Source organism: Phascolarctos cinereus, unplaced genomic scaffold, assembly GCF_003287225.1.
Source record: "Phascolarctos cinereus isolate Bilbo 61053 unplaced genomic scaffold, phaCin_HiC Scaffold_5;HRSCAF=322, whole genome shotgun sequence".
Taxonomy (NCBI): domain Eukaryota; kingdom Metazoa; phylum Chordata; class Mammalia; order Diprotodontia; family Phascolarctidae; genus Phascolarctos; species Phascolarctos cinereus.
In genome coordinates, this window is record NW_027555958.1 from 347,068,692 (window position 1) to 347,089,741 (window position 21,050).

The window sequence follows — 21,050 nt, forward strand, 5'->3', positions numbered from 1 at the left end:
CAATGAAATAACACAATAGAAAACAAAAGTTCTGGGGCAGCTAGGTGGCTCAGTGGATAGAGCAGCAGCCCTGGAGTCAGGAGGAACTGAGTTCAAATCCGGCCTCAGACACATAATACTTCCTAGCTGTGTGACTCTGGGCAAGTCACTTAACCCCAACTGCTTCACTTAAAAAGAGAGAGAGACAGAGAGAGAGAGAGAGAGAGAGAGAGAGAGAGAGAGAGAGAGAGAGAGAGAGAGAGAGAGAGAGAGAGAGAGAGAGAGAGAGAGAGAGAGAGAAAAGAAAAAAGAAAGAAAACAAAACAAAACAAAATTTCTGACCAAAGTAATGGTAGTAGAATTCCAAGGAAAAATGACATATATTATCAGGACCTTATGGGGAGGCAGGTTGGATATACATGGGTTTCACAAAGATCCAGAGTACAACCAGGTGAAACTCTTTCCAGGTCACCAGATATTCTCTTAATTCTTAATATGTCTCTTCTACCTCTTTCCTTTTCCAGTCTGTTCATTTAAAACCTTGTGCCTTTCCATTCCCCTGGCCTCAGATTTCCCATGGTCTTGATCTTGACTCTATAGTAGTAGCAATAAAAATAATAGCTAACGTTTACATAGCATTTATTGTGTGTCAGACACTGTGCTAAGCACATTATAATTATTATCTCATATGATCCTCACAACAACCATGGGAGGTAAATGCTGTTTTTATTCCCATTTTACAGATGAGGAGACTGTGGCAACCGGGTTAAGTTACTTGCCCAGGATCACACAGCTTAATAAGTGTCTGAGGCTGGATTTGAACTCAGGTTTTCCTGACTCCACACCCGGGGCTTTATCTACTGCACTACCCAGCTGCCCCAGTAACCTAGCTGTATTTTTGATGGTGTGTCCTCTGTGTTGGCTCTACTTCACTCCAGATTCTGATGTCTGCATTTCTGATCTTAATTCCTTCTTCCTACTCTTTGTAATAGTTTTGATGATTTTGTAGAAACAAAGTTTCATCCTAATTGTGGTTCATCTAGCCATGGAGGCTCAAATCTCTTACCCTGACAACTATGAAAGTACAACAAAATCTTGTTTTAAAACTATTTTGCCATGACTTTGAAAGTGAACTTTTGATTGATTTAAGCAACAATTAATTTAACTGCTAAGGTATACTGTGTATAATGCAGAGTATGATTAGTAATATATATTACTATATGTAGTAACATATATTACTACATATTTATATCATATATATATATATATATATATATATATATATATATATATACACACATATACATGTATATACCAGATCTGATGGTCTTTTCTTAGTGATCACCTTTCTTGACTTCTCTATAGCTTTTGCCACTGATGATTACCCTCACCTCCCTACCTCAGATCTGACCCCACTCCAATCCATCCTCCACAAAGCTGCCAAACTGACTTTCCTGAAGTATGGATCTTATCATGGCACTCTCCTACTCATCAGATTTCATTAATTCTCTATTATCTCTGGGATTAAACATAAAAAGACAACTTTGAGGGGCCCCTAAAATAATAATAGCTAGCATTTATATAGCATTGTAAGTCTTGCAAAGTGTTATACACATATTATCTCATTTGATCTTCACGACAAACCTGGGAGGTAGCTGCTATCATTATTCCCATTTTACAGATGAGAAAACTAAGGCAGACAGTAGTTAAGTGACTTGCCCAGGATCACACAGCTAGTAAGTAATCTGAGGAGAGATCTGAATTAACTCCAAGTTCAACCCTGTACTCTGCCACCCAAGCTGCCTCACATTTTACATCACAAAATATACATTTTCCATGTTCCTATTTACTTGAGTCAGTCTTTTCCCCTCTAAGGAAATTCAGCATGAACTTGGAGTCAGTGATCATAGGATCATGGCTTTAGATTTGGAAGGGGTCATCTTGTCCCACTCCCTTGTTTTACAGATGAGAAAACTGATGCTCAGAGGTCTGAAAGCTAGTAAGTGGGGGAGGTGGAATTAAAACCTAGGTCCTCGGAATCCACATGCTGCAATCTTTCTGTTGCTCCATGTTGCAGTATGACATTTGCATACCTGAGTTCCAAATTCCAGTTATAACATTTAATTTTGTGACCCTGATTAATTCAGTTAACTTCTCTGCGTTGCGATGTTCCTGTTCTATAGCGTCGTAGAATGTAAGAGCTGGAAGGAGCCTCAGAGGTCCTGTAGTATAACCTGTAAAAGGGGAACTAATGCCCACACTACTTGCTTTACAGAAGATTTGTGTGAGAATCAAATGCAGGTTAACGTATGAGAAGAGTTACGTAAAACCTTAAAATGCTGTTGAAATGTGAGCCGTTGTTATTTTCATCCTGTCCTCTATCATCTTCTGTAGTAAAGAAAGCACGAATTCCAAATACCAAATTCCACACAAATTAAATGGCAGCAGAAGAGAGAAATAAAGAGAATGTGGTTTTGTTTTATTTTGTTTTTAGGCTCTCCACCTGATTCCTTTTAGGCCTGTGGATATTATGTCCATTTACATGGCATTTATGCTTTGCAGAAAATGGCCTCCATTCTGCTTTTAGGTTCCTTAGGAGAAATGTGTGAAGATTGAAATAGTCAGCTTTGTATCAAAAGGCCCAAGATTATTTCTTTTTAAAACAGATTCTGTTTGTTTTCTTTTTTTGTCACACAGGAAGGAACTCATTCAAGTCTGCATGTATCCTATGCTTGACTTCAAAATACCTCATATTCACGGGATTCAAAGTGAGACACATCTCGTAGTGTTTTTAAATACATCAGACCATTTGGCTTTCATGTAAATTCGATTTAAGGGGGATTGAACATAGATGACCAATAAGGGTTTGTTAAGTGAAGGAATGAGTGAGCTCTTTTAAAATGTTAACAGTCCAGTACACCCAAATTTTTATTCTAGTACAATGGGAAATTTCCTTCTGGATTTTCCTAAAGGAAAATTTGATAAATACTCACGAAAGGTGCTATTTGTTATATATTTGTCAGCAAAATTAAAAGCATGTAATTGTTTTTAAGAGCTTCTTTCCCCCGTACATTTCAGTGATACATTTCTCTGTTATTCGAAGTTCATTACTATATAAGTTGATTCACACTGATTTAAATGATCTAGTTTACTAATAGTTCTAGTCAGCTGAGTACACATCATTCAGAACCAGCAGGAAAACTGTCAGATTAGGATCTTCATCTCTTTAATATCCCCATCTATTTTACCACCCTTGTGATAGGCTATGCTGTAGAAGTATTTTGAGTTGGTTTCATATGTCTGTATGTGTTAAGCTTTAGTAGCTTAAAACTGCACCGTGACTGTCGGGACACTCCGTATATCTTCTTTTTCCCCTAAGGAGACTATAAGCTTCTTGAAAACTGACTTTGTCTTCTCCTTTTTATAGCTGTCTGAACAAAGCACAGTGCTTTTGCACATACTAAGGTGTTTAGTCTCCAGAATGGTACTCTCTGAAGAGATGTGTGTGTGTGTGTGTGTGTGTGTGTGTGTGTGAGATATTCCATTCTAACAGTAAAATATTTTAAAGATTTTGCATCCTGCTGCCTATGTGTGTGATTTAGGCAGTGAGGTGGTGGTGTAGATAGAGAGCCCTGAAGCTGGAGTAAGGAAGACTTGAGTTTAAATCCAGACTCAGACACTTACTAGTTGTGTGGCCCTGGGCAAGTCGCTTAACCCCTGTTTGCTTCAATTTCCTCCTCTGTAAAATGGGGATAATAACACCTACCTCTCAGGGTTGTTATGAGAACCAAATGACATGATACTTGTAAAGCACTTAACACAATGCCTGGCACATAACAAATGCCATATAAACATTAACTATTATTGTTATTATTATTATTAATAACACATACCTCACAGGGGTTTTATGAGGATGAAATACAAATGAATGTATGAGAAGCCTTTGAAAAAGATATTAAAATGCCAGCTATCATTATTTTATTATTATTATTATACTCATCATCATTATTATTAATGTTACTGTTATTATGTGAAGCTATAACAATAGACACATCTAGCACATGCTAAAATCATGTTTGTTTCTAAGGGAGGAAACATTTTGCTGTCAATCTGTCACTGTGGCTTTCCTTTATGAAAGACAGCTTACTTCCTCTCGTCATCATTCACAAATATGAATCGGTAGTAAAACTTAGCATTGGTCTAAAAGGTAATATTAGAAGACTTTTGAAAGGTACACCAGTTAGGAGAGCATCTTTCCTAGGCAGAGGGAGAGGAGAGCAAAAGCCTTGCTCTTCTGATTGTCCCCCCACCCCCACCCTTCAATGTTTATAAGTGTTAAAGAACGGCAGATAGCTGATATCTACATGGTTTCACTTCTTTTTTTTTTTTTCTGTGATTGTCACTTTCTGAGTTGCTAGGCCTGTGGATTGATGGCTGATAACTGCCCATTGTGTATTTGTGATTTGCGTTTTATAATTAAGGGAAACAATGGGAGTCCATTGGGTCTCATTATATATAATGGTTGGTTTAATTTGTTTCACTTCTATCTTGTTAATTGTAAATTGATCATTAAGATTTGAATTCTAATCTGTCACCAGGGTTGTGAGTATTGAAGCTAGAGCAATGATCCTGGTTTTAATCACTGATGATGAGAAACAAATTTTATAATTTTGGTACATATTGCAGTTCATATATTTTAACACTGTATTTTATGATGTTATAAATATTGTTAAATGACTTTTAGTGTAGTTTTACTGTGTGGACTATAATGTATAAATTATATTACTGTTTTGGCAACAGTAGGTATCCAACTGTGTGAGTTTAATTGAAGTAAAGAACACACACTCGGTTGAACTATTTTTCCTGCATGTTTGGTTGATGTTATCTTGGGATAAAACAGAAATTACACTCTACAGCAGGAGAATAACATTGGCCCATGAAAACTGTTACCAAAAAATAAACCGGAATCTAAAAGGATAAAAATTAAGGTGATATAACACCTCTTAAAAAGCAATCATCGTAATTCTAATTATAGCAATAAAATATTATCTTGCAACACGTGTTATTGCAATTAGATGATAAATTTAGCTGCTTTATTAAAAAAAATCAGAAAAAAACAAATTGTGTATTAAAAACTTCAAAATGAATTAGATTTTCTCACAATAATAGACTAGTATAAAGTCTTTAAATATATGCACTCTTTTTTCCCTGAAATATCTCTTTAACTTGGAAACATTGACTGGTAACTACAATCACTTCAATTAAATGAACCCATTAAATATCTCTTATGGACAAGATACTGACTATGTTGGGTACTGGAGGTGCAAAAATAAAACTAGGCATATGCCTTGCCATTAGGGAAGCTTCTAGTAGAGGAGGGAAATAAGATTGGCACATAAATAACTTTAATGCAACTTAGAATGTATTAAGTTCACAGGACAACCATTGTGAGAAATCTGAGGAAGGAGAGAGATCTGACGTAACTGTACCATTTTACAAACGTTATCACATTTGACCTTCATAATAGCTCTGTCAGGTAGACATTATGGGTATTATTATTCCCATTTTACAGATAAGAAAATTGAGAATCAGAGGTGAAATGACTTGCCTGTGGTCACAAAGGTGGTACTAGAACCCAGGTCTTCTGACTCCAAATTCTGTGCTTTTTCCTCTACATCACAACTAATACCAGTAAGTTATTTATACCTTCACATTATATTTAAAGGACTAGATGTCTTCTCCTTTTCGTTTATCCCCTCCATATCATAATTAATGGATTTGCAATCATCTGTTAATCTGTGATACAATTTTTGCTGCTACTTCCTTTGTGTAGGGCTTGTGATAATAACTAGAAAAGTCCTGGCACAAACTAAAGATAAGAATGAGAAGACATTGGTGGGAGAAAATATAGTCAAAACCCTGCTTATAGGCGGGTTACCTGAAAGACTGTGGGTTTGGGTGAGAATATGTTGTCCAGGTGGGTTTTAGAAAGGAAGTGACTTTCCAAGTACCCAGTCCATATTAGCCAAATCTAATAAAATGAAATTAACATGAAAAGATGTGATCTAATCAACATATTCCTGCCCATACATCAGTGATCTGTGATTTTGTCCACTTGGGCAGATCCCTTTTGTGAGGTACATCACAACCCATCTTTGTTTTAGTAGATTAGTCCTAGGGAGTTGAATGAGGCCCATAAGTGTTAAGTGACCCAAGATCCAAATAGCTAGTAAGTATCAGAGGCAGAATTTTAATCCAGGTCTTATTGATTCCAATCTCAGCTCTCTTTCTAATATTCCAGGTAGTGTCTTGAGTGAACTTTGATAGGAATATATCTGTAGTCCTATACTTGAGCCAATGAGTTCTATTTTGAATGTGTTGAGTTTGAGATACCTAATTAATTCAGATGGAAGTTACAATAAGAATTTTGTGGTGAATGAGTGAATAAATTAATGAAAAAATATTAAGTACTTGCTGTGTTCTAGGCATGGTCCTAATGGAGATGATACAGGGCTGGAGCTCAGGGGAGAGAGAGAGTAGGGCTAGATACATCAATCTGAGTGTCCTCCATAGAAAGACCATAATTAAAGTTCATGGGAACTGATGAGATCATCAGTTAATCAACAAGCATTTATTAACTGGCATAGACACTGTACTGTGTGCAGAGGGTACAAGTACAAAGAATGAAACAATCCATCCTCTCCGGGAGCTTATATTCTAATGGGGGAGACAAGTACATATACAATATATAAAGACACTAAATGCAAATAAATGTGAAGCAGTTAAGTACAAGATTATCTGGAAGGGAAAGCACTGGCAGTGGGGGAGAGTCAGAAAAGTCCTCAGCATAGAAGGCAGCGGTGCTTGAACTGAAAGAAGACAGAATTATATGTGGTGGATCTGAGGAAGGAGCAGATTCTGGGTATAGTGGATGGCTAGTGCAAAGGCTTGGAGGTTGCTGAGAGAAGGGAATATTACCTGTGAAAAACACAGTGAAGGCCAATGTTGCTGGATCTACGAATGTCAGAAGGGCAGGAATGAACAGTGAAGCTGGAAAATTAAATTGGGGCAAGGTTGTGAAGGGCTTTAATTCTAGAAGAAATAGGGAGCCACTGTAGTTGAGTGAGTGGAAGAGTGACCTGGTCAGTTCTGTGCTTAAGGAAAGTCACTTTGGCAGGAGTAGTACGGAGGATGGATTAGAGTGATGAGAGACCTGAGGCAGGGAGACCTGTTAGTAGGCTGTTTTAGTGTTCTAGGCAAGAGGTGATTAGGGCCTGAACTGAGATGGTAGTTGAGTGAGAAAAGAGAAGGGGTCACAGGTGAGATTTGGTGTGGAAATAGAAATGGCAAGATTTGGCAACTGATTTGATATGTGGGGTGATGTAGAGTGAGTAGTTGAGGAGAGACTGTAGAGAAAAAATAAAAGGAATGAAGAGAAGAGGGCCTAGGGCAGAGTCTTGGAATACACCCTCAATTAGAGGAGGCAGTACGTAGGAGAAAACTTAGAACAGGGCTTCTTAACCTTTCTCTGTGTGTTATAAACTCCTTTGGCAGTCTGGTGAAGCCTGTGGGCCCACCCTCAGCTTGTTTTTAAATAAATAATAAAGCTTTTTAAAAATAAAGTACATAAGATCACAAAGGAAACAAGTTCTATGAATATAAGTATTTTTCCCATCCAAGTTTTTTTAATAGCTAATATATATGGCATCATGCTTTATATTTTAAATCTTTTTTAAAAAATTTATTGATTTATTTATTTTTAGTTTTCAACATTCACTTTTATAAGATTTTGCGTTCTAAATTTTTCCCTCTTCTTTCCTTTCCCCCTCCCCAAGATGGCAAGCAATCTGATATAGGCTATACATATACAATCATCTTAAACTTATTTCCACATTAGTCATGTTGTAAAAGAAGAATGAGAACAAAAAGGAAAAAACCACAAGAAAGAAAAACCAAAAAAGAGAAAATAATATGCTTCGATCTGCATTGAGACTCCATAGGTCTTTCTCTGTCCAAGTTTTACAGACTTCCCTTGAATCTATCTGTAGATTACTTAGAGGACCTTGGACCCCAGGTAAAGAACCCCTAACTTTGAAGGAATAGCCAGACAAGAAAAAAGAGAACCAAGAGAAAATGGCATTGTGAAAACCCAGAGAGAGGGAAGATAGTCAGCACTGTCAAATGCTACAGAAGCTCAGGAAAGGTGATGCTAAGAAAAGACCACTGAACTTGACCATCTTAGTTGCGCTGACAAGCCAGAATATGTAAGGTTTGAAAAATGAGTGAAAAGAGAGAGAGTAGAGAAAGTGTGTCCTTTTTCTAGTAGCTTGGCTGTGAAAGGGAGAAATGTAGAATAATAGCTAGCATTTACATAGCACCTACAAGGCTTGCAAAACATTTCATAAATACTATCTCATTTTATTCCCACAACAACCATGGGAAGTCCATTATTTGTAGGAATGACAGACTCAAGTGAGGAAATTTTTTTAAAGAATAGAAGAAATGGGGCCAGTCTATAGGCAGCAGGAAAGGAGGCAGTAGACAGCAAGAGACTGAAACCTAGAGAAGTGGGAAGATGATGTAGTTTGTGTCTAGGTCGTCCCAAATTGGGTAGCAGATGTGTAGTTCTTGTACAGACACTCAAGATAACAAGGGCAAATCAGCTATGTGATTTTATTTAACCCCATGAAAAATGAAGAATATGCAAAGGACTCTCAGAAGTCCATACATAGATATAAAAACACATAAAGTTTTCAAATAGCCCTGAGCTCCCCAGGGAAAGCAGTCATATTGTGGGACAACTAAGTAAGCAACAGTCCTTCCCATCAGACCTGTATACGCTGTCTGAATTACTCATTGTAATTTGGCAAAGGAAAGGTCCTGGTCCCTTCTCTCCATGTCAAGGGTCTTCTTCACCAACCAACCTTGGGGAACATGTATTCTCTTTCTATAACTAGCTAGGTGGCTCGGTGGATAGAGCATTGGGCTTGAATCAGGAAGACCTGAGTTCAAATCATGCATCAGACATTTACTAGCTGTGTGAACCTGGGCAAGTCACTTAATTTCTTTCCACCTCCATTTCCTCAACTGTAAAATGAGAATAATAACAATACTCCGACATGATTGTTGTGAGTCTCAAATGAGATAGTAAAGCCCAAGAGCTTATTCTCTTCTTCCTGTCATTTTACAAATGAGGAAATTGGATTAGATGATTCCCCAAGGCCCCTTATGTCTCTAAATCCTCTTGTCTTTCTGGAGAGGTTCATGCAGTTAGTTGACATTTTATGGATGGAAAAATAAAGGCTCAGAGAAAGGTGGTTGATTTCATTATAATAACCAGAGTTCCAACTCAATATTTTCTGAATTTATTGGATCATTATCAAAAAGCAATTTTTCTTCAGAGCATAGAGCATGGAGCTAAAATAAAAGTGTTGAGACAAATAGAATAGATCACTCTTAAGACAGCAAGATGGCTCAGTGGGTAGACTATTAGACTTGGGGTCAGAAAGACCTGAGTTTAAATTCTACTTCAGACTAAGTGACCGTAGTCACTTAACCTTTGTCTATATCAGTTTTCTTGTCTGTAAAATGGCGATAATAATAGAACCAATGCAGTGTTGTGAAGATGAAGTAAAATAATACATGTCAAGTGCTTTGCCAACCTTAAAGCCCTTATATAAATGCCAGCTATTATCTGCTATCGTTCAGAATGCAGGTATTGTTCCAGCCTTTGTAGTCTAATGAAGAGATCTGATTAAAAAATCAGATGATAAAAGTAAAGAAACTCTTGTCAAAGGGAACGGAAGACCCAGGGGGTCAGTTACTAAGTATGTTGGCATTTTAAAGAATGGGTAAGGTTGGGGTTTTGATTGAGTTTTGAAGTATGATTGGAAGAGATGAAGTGATATATCTATATCTATGTAGGTATATATCTATATCTATGTAGATATATATCTATAAAATCTATCTATCTATAAAATAGGTACCTCACAAGGTTGTTCTAAGGGTTAAATGAAATTTTTGTCATTGTACTTTGTTCTCAAAGAGGACCAATGACATCAGGAGGGTGATGTCTTGACTTGAAAGTGAATTGGATTTAAACAAGGCAGGGCTGTGCAAAGTCATCTGCCCTACTCTCTCCTCGAGGATCATTGGGAGTCTAGTGGCAAGACATAATTCAATACAACGGGCAATGATGGTCCTTAAGTGATATAATGTAAACTTTACAATACTACATAAAGTCAGCTGTAACAATAATTATATTAATACAGTTATATATATATGTTGTTATTTTATATGCTTATTTTTATTATACATTTATCATCATCATTATTATTTGTTCTGGACTTTTGGTTTCATTGGCATGGGGAATTCCCTGCTGAGGAATTCCTCCCTCCTGCGCTGTGGCTCAGCACCAGCTCTATCACTTGGAGCTATAGAGAGCCCAGGGTCAAACAGGCTGTGCCAGAGGCAGATCTCCAATCCAAGTCTTCCCAACTCCAAGATCAGCTGCCTGTCTCCTGGGCTGTGCTGCCCCAGTGCTCCAAGATGCATAGGATTGCCAATATATGATATCAGAAGACATTACTTCACTGGGAGTTCCCTAAATACTATCTCAGGTTCTGTCGGAAAGAATGTTATTATTGTCATATGATAGATAGAAAGAGAGACTGTTCCAGGCATCGGGGACAGCTCAAACAAGGGGTTGCTGGTGGAAGGTATGAAGATTGACTGGAGGAAGTCATTCGCCAGGTAAGGTTGTCCAGGACAAATCTAAATTCTTCTCCTGACCCAGAAGAATAGTTTAATCTAAGTGAATTTTCTTTTTCTCCAAAAATATTGTCTCAAGGCAGGAATCTCTTTAACAGAAAACTTTTAAAAAATGTTCATCATCTTGAGAACTGCCAATGTCATTTCTTGAATGAGTTTCAAAACTTAATGCTTTAAAAATTAGTCTGGTGACACTTACTTAAAATATAAAAGGAAGAGATGTAGTCATAATCACATCTGACATTTTTGCCAAGACAGGCAACTTTTGGAGTATCTCAGCCATTCATCCATCCATCCATCCATCCAGCATTTTTCTTAGGTCTATAGTCAGCAAAGAACTTCACTAGGCATTACAATTTCTACTAATATTTATGATTTATTATTTGTCTTCTCAGGTGGTGCTTTTCAATGCTTATTTAAACCTTTTTTGCTTCTTTGAGTATGGAGTATAGGTTAACATCCAGAGCATCTGGTAGAAGGCATGATAAAATAAGAAAGCTCGCTAGAACCACTTTTTCTGATTTTACTTCTCTAGGTGTGAAGTTTCCCATCTTGATCAGGAAAACAAACACATGATAGAAAAACTGGGAAAGCTGCAGAAACGAAATAATGAATTGGAAGATCAGTGTATCCAGCATGGAAAAATGCACGAGAGAATGAAACTAAGGTAGTAAGTTCTATTCATCAGTCCCCGTGCATATATTACACTTATTATGTTTGGAGAAAACAAGATGGCACTTGAGTAATAGTTAGAACCATACTCATTATTATATTTAGAGGAAGACACCGCATCATCATTGCCTGTAATTTGATTATCTACCTGCCCATGCTTAGGCTGTTCTTTTCTTGTATAATGATAGGAATTTATTTTCGTTATTCTCTGAAGACTTAGAATAATACTCAATATGCAGTGCTTTTTTTGTAGGTTAATTTTACTATTTATCTGTGTTATTCATTGGATGAATTCTGTTCTTAACCAATAAATGGTTAATGGGATAAGCCCATTTTGATATGGACCACAGGTTGCTTTTCTTATTCAGCAGGTGTTTTATTTTGTTTTATACAAGCAACCTCCTTATTTGAGGGTATGGTGTATAGATGCTGGACTGGGAGTCAGGAAGACCTTGGTTGAAGTCCCACCTATATATTTAGTATAGTAGCTTTGTGGTCAAAAACAAGTCAACTTAGCTTCTTTATCAGTAAAATAGGTGGAAACTGTGTAAAGTACTTCTCTACCCCATTTGTTATGATGCTCCAGTGAGATGATGTATACTTTTAAAAGAACTATATAAATTTTTGTTATTGTTATCTGTATTACCTCTTTTAAAGTAGTTGTTTAAGGGCAATTAGGTGGCACAGTGGATAAAGCACCAGCCCTGGAGTCAGGAGGACCTGAGTTCAAATCTGGCCTCAGACACTTACTAGCTATGTGACCCTGAGCAAGTCACTTAACCCTGCTTGCCTCCAAAAAGAAATAAATTAAATAAATAAGTTATTTTATATTTATATCAAATTACTTTTTTTCAGTCAGTGTTCTCAAAGCTTAAAATTACTTAATAGTGACTTGACCTCTGTATCACCTCTTTCATAAAAGCTTCCTAGTATTCCCAAGTAAAAATGATTCCTTCCTCCCTGAATCTCTTCTTCTGCTCTATTTCCAATGCTCATCATAGCACCTGGCATATTGATGCCTATCGATGCTTATTGGTGGATTGTTTGACCCTGCTACATATATGATACTTTTCCAAGTTATGTTATAACACTTTTTGTATGTTTCACCCCAAAGTAGCTTATAAATTCTTTAAGAACAAAGATTGTGTTGGATTTCATCTTTGCATCTCCAGTGCTTAGCACAGTGCTTTTTATTATTGTACTTTGATGAATTCGGGATTTCATTGTATGGGATATTCTACCCAGTGATGTAGATCCCACTACGTCCACCACCTCCTCATCCTATGTGATTCTTGCCCATATTTTCCCATAAATTCTTGATAGAAGAATTCCAAGTATGCTAAAGGCTTTCTTCCTGTTTCTTTTAGTACCCGAAATATAACAATGCACCACTAGGTCTATTTCCTATCTGCCATTCTTGCTATAGAACCAGCCCACCTGTGAGTACATCCTCAGATATGTCTTTTAGGTCAGTTTCAGGCACAAGTAACCTGCAGTTTATGTCGTCTGTGCGCCTTTCTACTACCTTTTGGGTTACTGCACAAAAATCAGGCAGCATCACTAGAGAAATACTGGTGTTCAAGAAATGGACTTTTGTGACAACAAACCCTAGGATTTAAAGCTGGAAGGAACAATCAGAGGCCATCCAGTAGGACTCCCTAATTTTGCATTGAGGTAGCTGATGCCCAGAGAGAAGCATCTTGCCCAAGATCCTATAGGTGGGCAGAAGAGCTAGGTGTTGAACCTGTGTCCTCAGATTGAACAACAAATGCAGCACTGTATTTTTAAGCGCTTCCTACGTCCAAGGCACTGTGCTGGGTATCAGGCATACAGAGACAAAAAGAGACCAGTCCTAGCCTTCCAGGTGCTTACACTTAGCTGTGGGGATACAACAGACACAATGAGGAGTAAATGCAAAGTATATGTGTTATTATGCAAGGTAATTTCAAGAGAGCAAGAGCCCTCAAAAAGCTGGAGATGAGGGAATCAGGAAAGGCATCTTCTAGATTTCTAGAAGGTAATCCCAGAACTGTGCCCTGAAGGGTTCTCAAACAAGTTTGCTTTCCACTGATTTCTTCCTTCCTGCTATCTACTTGAGATCAATTGCACTGAGAGAGTGGGATTTATGTTATGCTTATCCTTTCCCATCTACATTTGTGTAGCTTATTTCTGGCCCCAAAGTTTATTGAATTTTTAACTTGTAATATTTCACTTAAAGTATCGAACAGTATCTTGGGTTTTTTGGTGAATAATTTTTCAAATTTATTGCAGTCACTTTTCATTCTATTTCTGTCTTCTGAGCTGTTAACATCTTCACCCAGCTTAGTGTGCCTGCATTCATAATGAGCATATTCTCAATTCTTTAATCCGTATCATGAGATAAAAGCAGTAAATAATATCTATCTCAGATCTGTCCTTGTGAGATTCTTCTCAGCATGTTACCTACATCTGTCACAGTTTTTCTCAGCTATTTCCCAGTGACACAGAGCCACTGATTACTAGTCTTTGGTTGTGAACTTTACGAATTTCCTATACTGTTTCTTATTTCCGTAAACCCCTTGCTTTCTGCCCTTCCTAACCTCCAAATTAAACAATATTCATCCCCTGTCATATCCCACCTTGAATACTTATAATACCTGATTGCCATACACTAAGAGTTATTTAAGTTATCTACAACTTGTATGTGTCATTCCCAATCTGCATGAAGTACTCTCCAATCTTTTTTCCCTCGTGAGATGATATATTTTTTTAATTTTTTTATTCTGAACTTAAATAGCAAAAAAAGAACATTTCCTTACAGCTGAAAAAGAGGATTTTCTATTAAACTGTGAATCTCCATTTCATACCATTTGCTTTTTTAAAAGTATATGACATCTCCATACTTTGGAAACCTTCTGAATTTCTTTCTGTTCTCTTTGGCATTTTAAAAGATCTTCCAATAGTCCTCATATTTTGGGCAATCACTACTGCTAATCCTGCCCTTGTTCCTCTTCCTCAACTAAATAATAAGGGGGAGGAGAGGAACAATTCTAAAATATAAGCATAGTCAGACAAAACAAATCTACATGTGTAGTGGCCATATCCAAAAATGTATGTCTGCACCTGTGTCTATTGCTTCTTGGTCAGGAGGTGAAAAACATGCATTATAGATCCTCTAGAGGCATGATTGGTCATTGCATTGATCAGAATTCTTAAGACTTTCCAAATTTTTCTCTTTACACTACAGTAGTCCTTGTATAAATTATTTTCCTGGTTGTGCTCATTTCATTCTGCATTAATTCATACCACCCAAGATTCTCTAAAATTGACTCCATCATTTCTTATGGCACAATAGTATTCCATTACATTCATAAGACCAAATTTGTTCAATCATTCACTGGTTGTCCAAGAGGTAATCTAAGACACCTTGATTTCCAATTCTTTTCATTTTTACCCTGTTCTTGTGTTTTGGTGTGCAAGGAACCATTTTATTGAGTAAGGTTTACCACTTTCTCTTTTAAGCTGTTTATTCTCTTTCTAAATATTGCCTCAAGAGCTTTTATTTCTTTTTTTTTATCTCTTGCTTCATTTCTTTTGAGTATTTGTGTAGACTTATACAAAATATTTTTTTTTTCCCTTTGAGTATCTACTTATAGTTGTAATGGAGTTACTCTCCCCTTCTTTTGTGGGATCTCTAGAATTGCAATAACTTTTGATACTGGGTGTTGTTTTCTTTGATTTGCTCATCTCTCCAACTTTAGGTCCTCAGTTGAGATTTTGTGCCAGGGCTAAGCTTCACTTTTGAGTGGGGTGACAAGCTCTGCTTGGTTTCACCTTGAGTACCCTGGGTTCTTGAGCTGTCCTCCATTTCCCAGGGTTAGATGTTCCTGAATCTTGAGGCTCAGCACTTAGGATCTTCAGAGGTCTCTCTGGTGTCTCAGAACAAAGTATTAGGGACCTCAGATACCCTTGGCTTACTGTGTCCCAGTCTGAGGGCTGCCCCTCTGTGCTGGTTGGGTGCTGCAGCTCTCCGACACATCCAGGGTTATCACCCTGGGATTTTTGACCACTCTGAGGCTTTCTTAAGGGAGCCCTTCATTCTTTTTGTCTCCAGACACCTGACCTCATAGGCTGTGGGAATCTCTGATCATCCTCTGGTTACAGTGGAAGGCAGTCTTGGTTTTATGACAGCCACTTTTCCTAAGGCTCTCAGGCTTCTGTGTGACTCCGGGGCAGAAGTCACTTACAATAGGTTCTCATTGGATTTCCTGATCATTATTTAGTCTGGTACAAACTTTAGGGTTTTGCTGGAATAGTTATATGGGAGCTGGTTAGTAATCTGCCTTTCCTTCAGGCAGCCATCTTAGCCAAAAGCACTTCTGTGAGATCAGTACTCTGCAATCTTGAACTGTTACCCCCTCCTGTTCCTCCAAAACTCCACTTAAAATTCACCTCCAGCACAAACCCTTCCTTGACAATCCTGAATCAGAGTCATTTCATTGGTCCATTCACAGAATTTCAGCTGCATTAACTTCAGTATCCACTGAGTACATATGTGTGTGTGTATGTATGTATGTATGTATGTATGTATGTATGTATACACATGTATGTATATGTGTATGCACATATATATGTATATACATATATATTTATGTAAATATTTTATGTTTGATGGATCATTTTCTTTTTAAATTGTAAGATTTTTGAGGGCAAGGACTATGTTCTACTTCCTCCTAGCTAACCTTAATGATTAACACTAGATTTTACATAGCCAATGCTGAATAAATGTTTTTAGATTACTGCACATATATCATAGATAATAATCAGATGATTTTACATAGCGTCCCTATGGCATTACATAATGTAATGGAAAGAATGTTATATGTGTGATCAGGAGACCTTGGTTCGAAACTCAGCTCTGAACTTTCTGGCTTTGTTACTATGGACAATCCATTTAATCTTTCTGAGTTTGTTGCTTTTTCTGGAAAAGATTTAATTGTGGGGTTTATTTCACTACTTTGATGGTCCACATAAGGTTTAAATTCCCAAATCAAGCTTATAGCACATCTCTTGCATTAGGAGGTAGTAGGGGCACACTATGGACTATACAGAGTTCTTTTTTTTTTTGTAGATTGTAAGAAAGGAATTTTGAACAGACTGATTGATATCTAGCTATTTGGGGAAGAAAAAAAACAGCCCAAATGATTTATTCAGTTTTTGTTTGTTTAGTAGAATGCACGTTTACGGAAAGGAGGTAAAAAAAAAAGTTAGACCTTCTTGTTTTTCTTAACCATATGGTGCAAAATGATGCTGACAGAGATTTGCATGGATTAACCTCAGTTTTAGGTGAACATCTCTTTATGGGCCTGAGAAAGTTCTTTGAGATTAGCTTCCTTTTTAAAAGCTATTTTCCAAGAGGGGAATAGTATTTGTGCAGATGAGAATGGAGAGTTGTTTGCTTTTCTTATTGCAAAAGGAAAATGTACAAGTTTGATTAGAAAAGGGTATTTTTAAAGGCATCTCTTATGAAAGAAAGCATTAAAGTGGCATTTCAGTTGCTCTTTTCTAGCAAATGTAAATTGTAATGCTTATTTGCTAGCCAAATGTGACATTAAAATAAAGTAGGTATCCATCTAGATGATATATTACTGACACTTGCTGCTTAAATGGAACTCAACCAGCCTGTCCTTTGCAAATTGTGGGGGCAGAGCATTGGATTAGTTAGTATTTAGATGCCACATGTACAATTTATGTTGTATTATTATGCTGTTCTGCAGATTTATCTGCACCTTCTTTGTGCCTTTCCCTTCTCTATTTTCACATCATCTGATCTCTTCATGTTCCCAACTTTCCAAGGGAAGAAACAGAGATTTTCAACATTAAAACCTCATTAAAAACATGAGCCTTTTAGTACCTAAAATATGTCATTTTGTAGTAGTTTCTGTTCCCATAAACACACTGTAATAACCATGATATAGATTTGGGTATATAATAATGATATTATTAAGTGATTTCTCATATTATTAAGCTGTGATAATTTTTATAGCTTTCTCTGTTGTTTCTGGTAACTAAAGTTGGGGGAATGATCCTTATAACCTATTTAGAAAAAATTGAGTGTAGAGCTAAATTTGACTTTGATTATCAGAAAGCTGTGAGTAGACTTTTCTGCTCTTCGTAAAGAATAGAAGTGAAAAGAAAATTACCAAAAAAAAAAAATTCTATGAGCTAAGGTTAGATTAGTCTGGACAAGCATATTAGAAAACTTCCTTAATTACCAGCTTGATAATAAGGGTATGAGGTTCAGCAAAAAGTGGTGTCAAGTAAATAGGAAATGCAGAAAGCAGAACTCCTAAACCGAGTATGTTCATTGGTTATATTTCCAGGTCTAAGCCTCATACTTTCTCATTGCTTTCATGATCCTCAGTGCTAGCTCCCTTTTTTACATTTTTATAAAACTGTTCAATATTTGGCTTAGCCCTTTAGGATCTTGGGAACTTAATTAAGGAAAAACAAGTAAAAGAAATTTCAATTCACTGCCCTGAACCTGAACTGATAATCTCTACTATGCTTTTCTAGGAAAGAGTGGTCATTTTTAATGTTGAAGTATTATTAAATACATGTCTTTTCAGTTACTAAAATATGTCACTTTGATGAGAGCTTCCATAATCCCCTAAAAATGACCAATTATGCTGGAGCTTTGTTGTAAATATATATACACTAAAGAATTTAGTACATCACTAAGCAGAGGTGATTTTTAAACTTATGTCATCTAAGGTTCTGGTAACTAAGGTTGAGAGGATCCCAGAGGATTTGGGGCAGATGTATCCATCCCTAGGGCATCAGTGGTTGTAATTTAACTATAAAACCGTTAGAGCCATCTGGGTAACAAGACGACAGAGGTCTGCTCTTTCCTGTTACTATAAATAAGAAGGAGATTTATTTTCCTTTGTAGACATTGGATTTATAAAAATGAGGTATGTTGAGCTTGAACTCTGAGCCAAGAGGCTTGGCTGTCTCTGCAGCCAGCACCTGGGGTGGTCTACCCCTCACACCCTCCAGTGAAACTCAGTAACAACCCTGCCTCTTCCACGTCTGTATAATACAACATGTGCCGCATTTTGTATGGATTTTACCTTCAGGGGAGAGGTCAGATTTTTCATGGCTAACCTGGTCTGTAGATAGAACGAATGTTTGGCTTGGCAAATGAGAAGGCACTGCTACAAAAGCCTGTTCTCCCAATGTCAGAATTGAGCTGTCTTTCAAAGTTAAATTAAATTACCCCAAAGTAGATGTGTCAAAGAATCTTTTATCAGAGGAAGTTAGGCTGACTTTCTCATCCCTGAGGAAAGCTTGCTCATTTAAAACAAGCAGGCAAACAAACTACCCTTCCTTCTCTGTATAACTGCTTCCCCTGTACCTCCACAGTTAGAGATATTTAGTTTTTGCTGATTTGCCTGGCATGTGTCCAGCAAAATAGACCATTAAAATTCAGATCCTTTCTCAATAATTGGGACAATCAATTTGCATTAAGCTAGACACAATTATAATTTTATGTACAATTTAAATTCTATAGAAAATAATCAGTATGTGATAAAAAAGGACGCTCATTCTAATGCAAAGAGGTGTCTTTATAGTCTGTGTTAAACAAATCTTTCCTGTTTTGAAAATAGTTCCCTTATTATCTTTGGCATGGAGTGGCTCCATTGTGTTTTAATTTGTTGTAGAAGCAGCCATGTCACCATAACTATATGTTTGATAAGAATGCGACTTTCACTCAGTTTCCCATTTACACAGAAAGAGGGTGAAATAGAGTAAGGCAGGCATGGGACCATTCTATCTTATATATCCTGATTTTTATAACAAAAGCAAGCTCAAAAAAAAGCATCTATGTAGGACTGTGGGATGTGTTTGGCACCTCTGCTGCTGGAAAATTGAGGCAGTCCTAGTTCATTATTGCTATTTTGAAACAGACTAAAAATGTAGTATTCAGACTGGGATTTTATACTGCTTTCAAGGAAAAAAAAAGTATTCTCACATGAGGTCATGGTTGGGGAAAGAGGTTGAGGGTGTGGGGGATGATAGAGGGGGATGGTTCCCCCCAATTGTGTAGCTTTGAAAATGGAATATTGTGATGGGAAATCTTCATCTCAACAATGTCTTACATTGCAGAAAAGCCCCATAGCAGAAGTCACCAGACCCAGAATTCAGCATTTTCATGCTATCATTTATGTATAGTTTTGATTTTGTGGTGTTATTTGGAAAATATAGCATGCTAGAGGAAATATTATTAGGCAACATGGAATAAAATAATGGATACAAAGCAAACAAATCCTGTCAAAGCATGAGCTCGTATTTGGCTTCTGTTTATTGTGTCTGTCTGTTTCCATACGTGGTCTAGAATAGAAACCGGATGTTTGAACACTTTCTCTCTCTCTCTCTCTCTCTCTCTCTCTCTCTCTCTCTCTCTCTCTCTCTCTCTCTCTCTCTCCCCCTCTCTCTTTTTCTTTCTCTCCCCCTCTCTCTCCCTGTCTCTCCCTCTTTCCCTCCCTCCTGTCTTCTCCTTTCCTTCTCTCTCTCCCTCCTCCATTCCTCCCTCCCTCTTCAGTATTAGTTGGCTTGCTATTTTTATTATTTTTTATTTATATCCTCATTTTTAAATATTTGTAGTTTGTGTAGGATAACACATTAATTTTAATGACATATTTTCAGCCTCTTGGAATAGCTGAATCATAAAACAAACTTGAAGATGATATATAATCCAAGACAGGATATAAACTGAATATTACACTTATGTTATATTTTCCCACTGTCATACTAAATTAAATGGCAAATGGCTGTTTGGAAAGCTAATGTATATTCTTATTTGAGCCTCTTGCTTTTGTACATGAATCTAGTTTGCATATTTTTGTAGCATAATGGGCACTTTAGAAATCTTTCTGTCTAATTCATGATTAAAATGAAAAGAATTATACAAGTCATGCATCATTTAAAGCAAGATATCACTAGTAATTTTCTGATGATTTGGAAACACATTTGCTCAAGAAACTACCTTTCCCAGAAAGACTCATTATTTTGATTATAGTTTTTTTTTTCTGCTGCCCATTTGCTTCTAAGCACAAAGCTATTTCTGTTTCTTTAGGTTTATTTTCTCCTTGCATATGCTCCCTTTGAAAAAAAGAATTGTTCAAAACAAATTAAGCTTTCACCTAGAAATCATTTAGACTTTTTTGGCATTATATGTTATTATTCTCAGAGCCATTGCTTTCTATAGCTTGTGGTCCATTTATAAAAAGTAAATCAGTAAGACCTTAAAATGGGTTAGTTCAAAATGCCATCTTTGTCATGAACATGGATATTTCAGCCAAATTTTAGGTGTTAACTACAGAAAATGGGAAATAGGTTGACTTTAGCTCTTTTTTTTCAATTTTTAAATAGCCATATAGATTTATTTTTCTTAAGAACATATGATTACTTAATAACACTTATAATGAAAATTTTTATCTTGAACATTTTATTCTTTTGTCGCTTCTCAAAGTGAAACAAATGTTTGAAAAGAATACTAAGTAACCTTGTCTTTCCAGGTATATTTGGAAACTATAAAGAGCCCTTGAATATCCAGTGGTCCAACTCCCTCCACTTTAAAAAAGGAG

General features: G+C 36.8%; 1 protein-coding gene across 1 annotated transcript in view; it reads left to right on the plus strand.

Moving 5' to 3' along the window:
• The window catches only part of SDCCAG8 (SHH signaling and ciliogenesis regulator SDCCAG8), a 261,854-nt gene that overhangs the window by 166,343 nt on the left and 74,461 nt on the right, over positions 1-21,050 (plus strand). Inside the window, 1 exon segment of the mRNA XM_020982077.2 lies at positions 11,285-11,416. Within this exon segment, the coding sequence (XP_020837736.1) occupies positions 11,285-11,416 (132 nt within the window).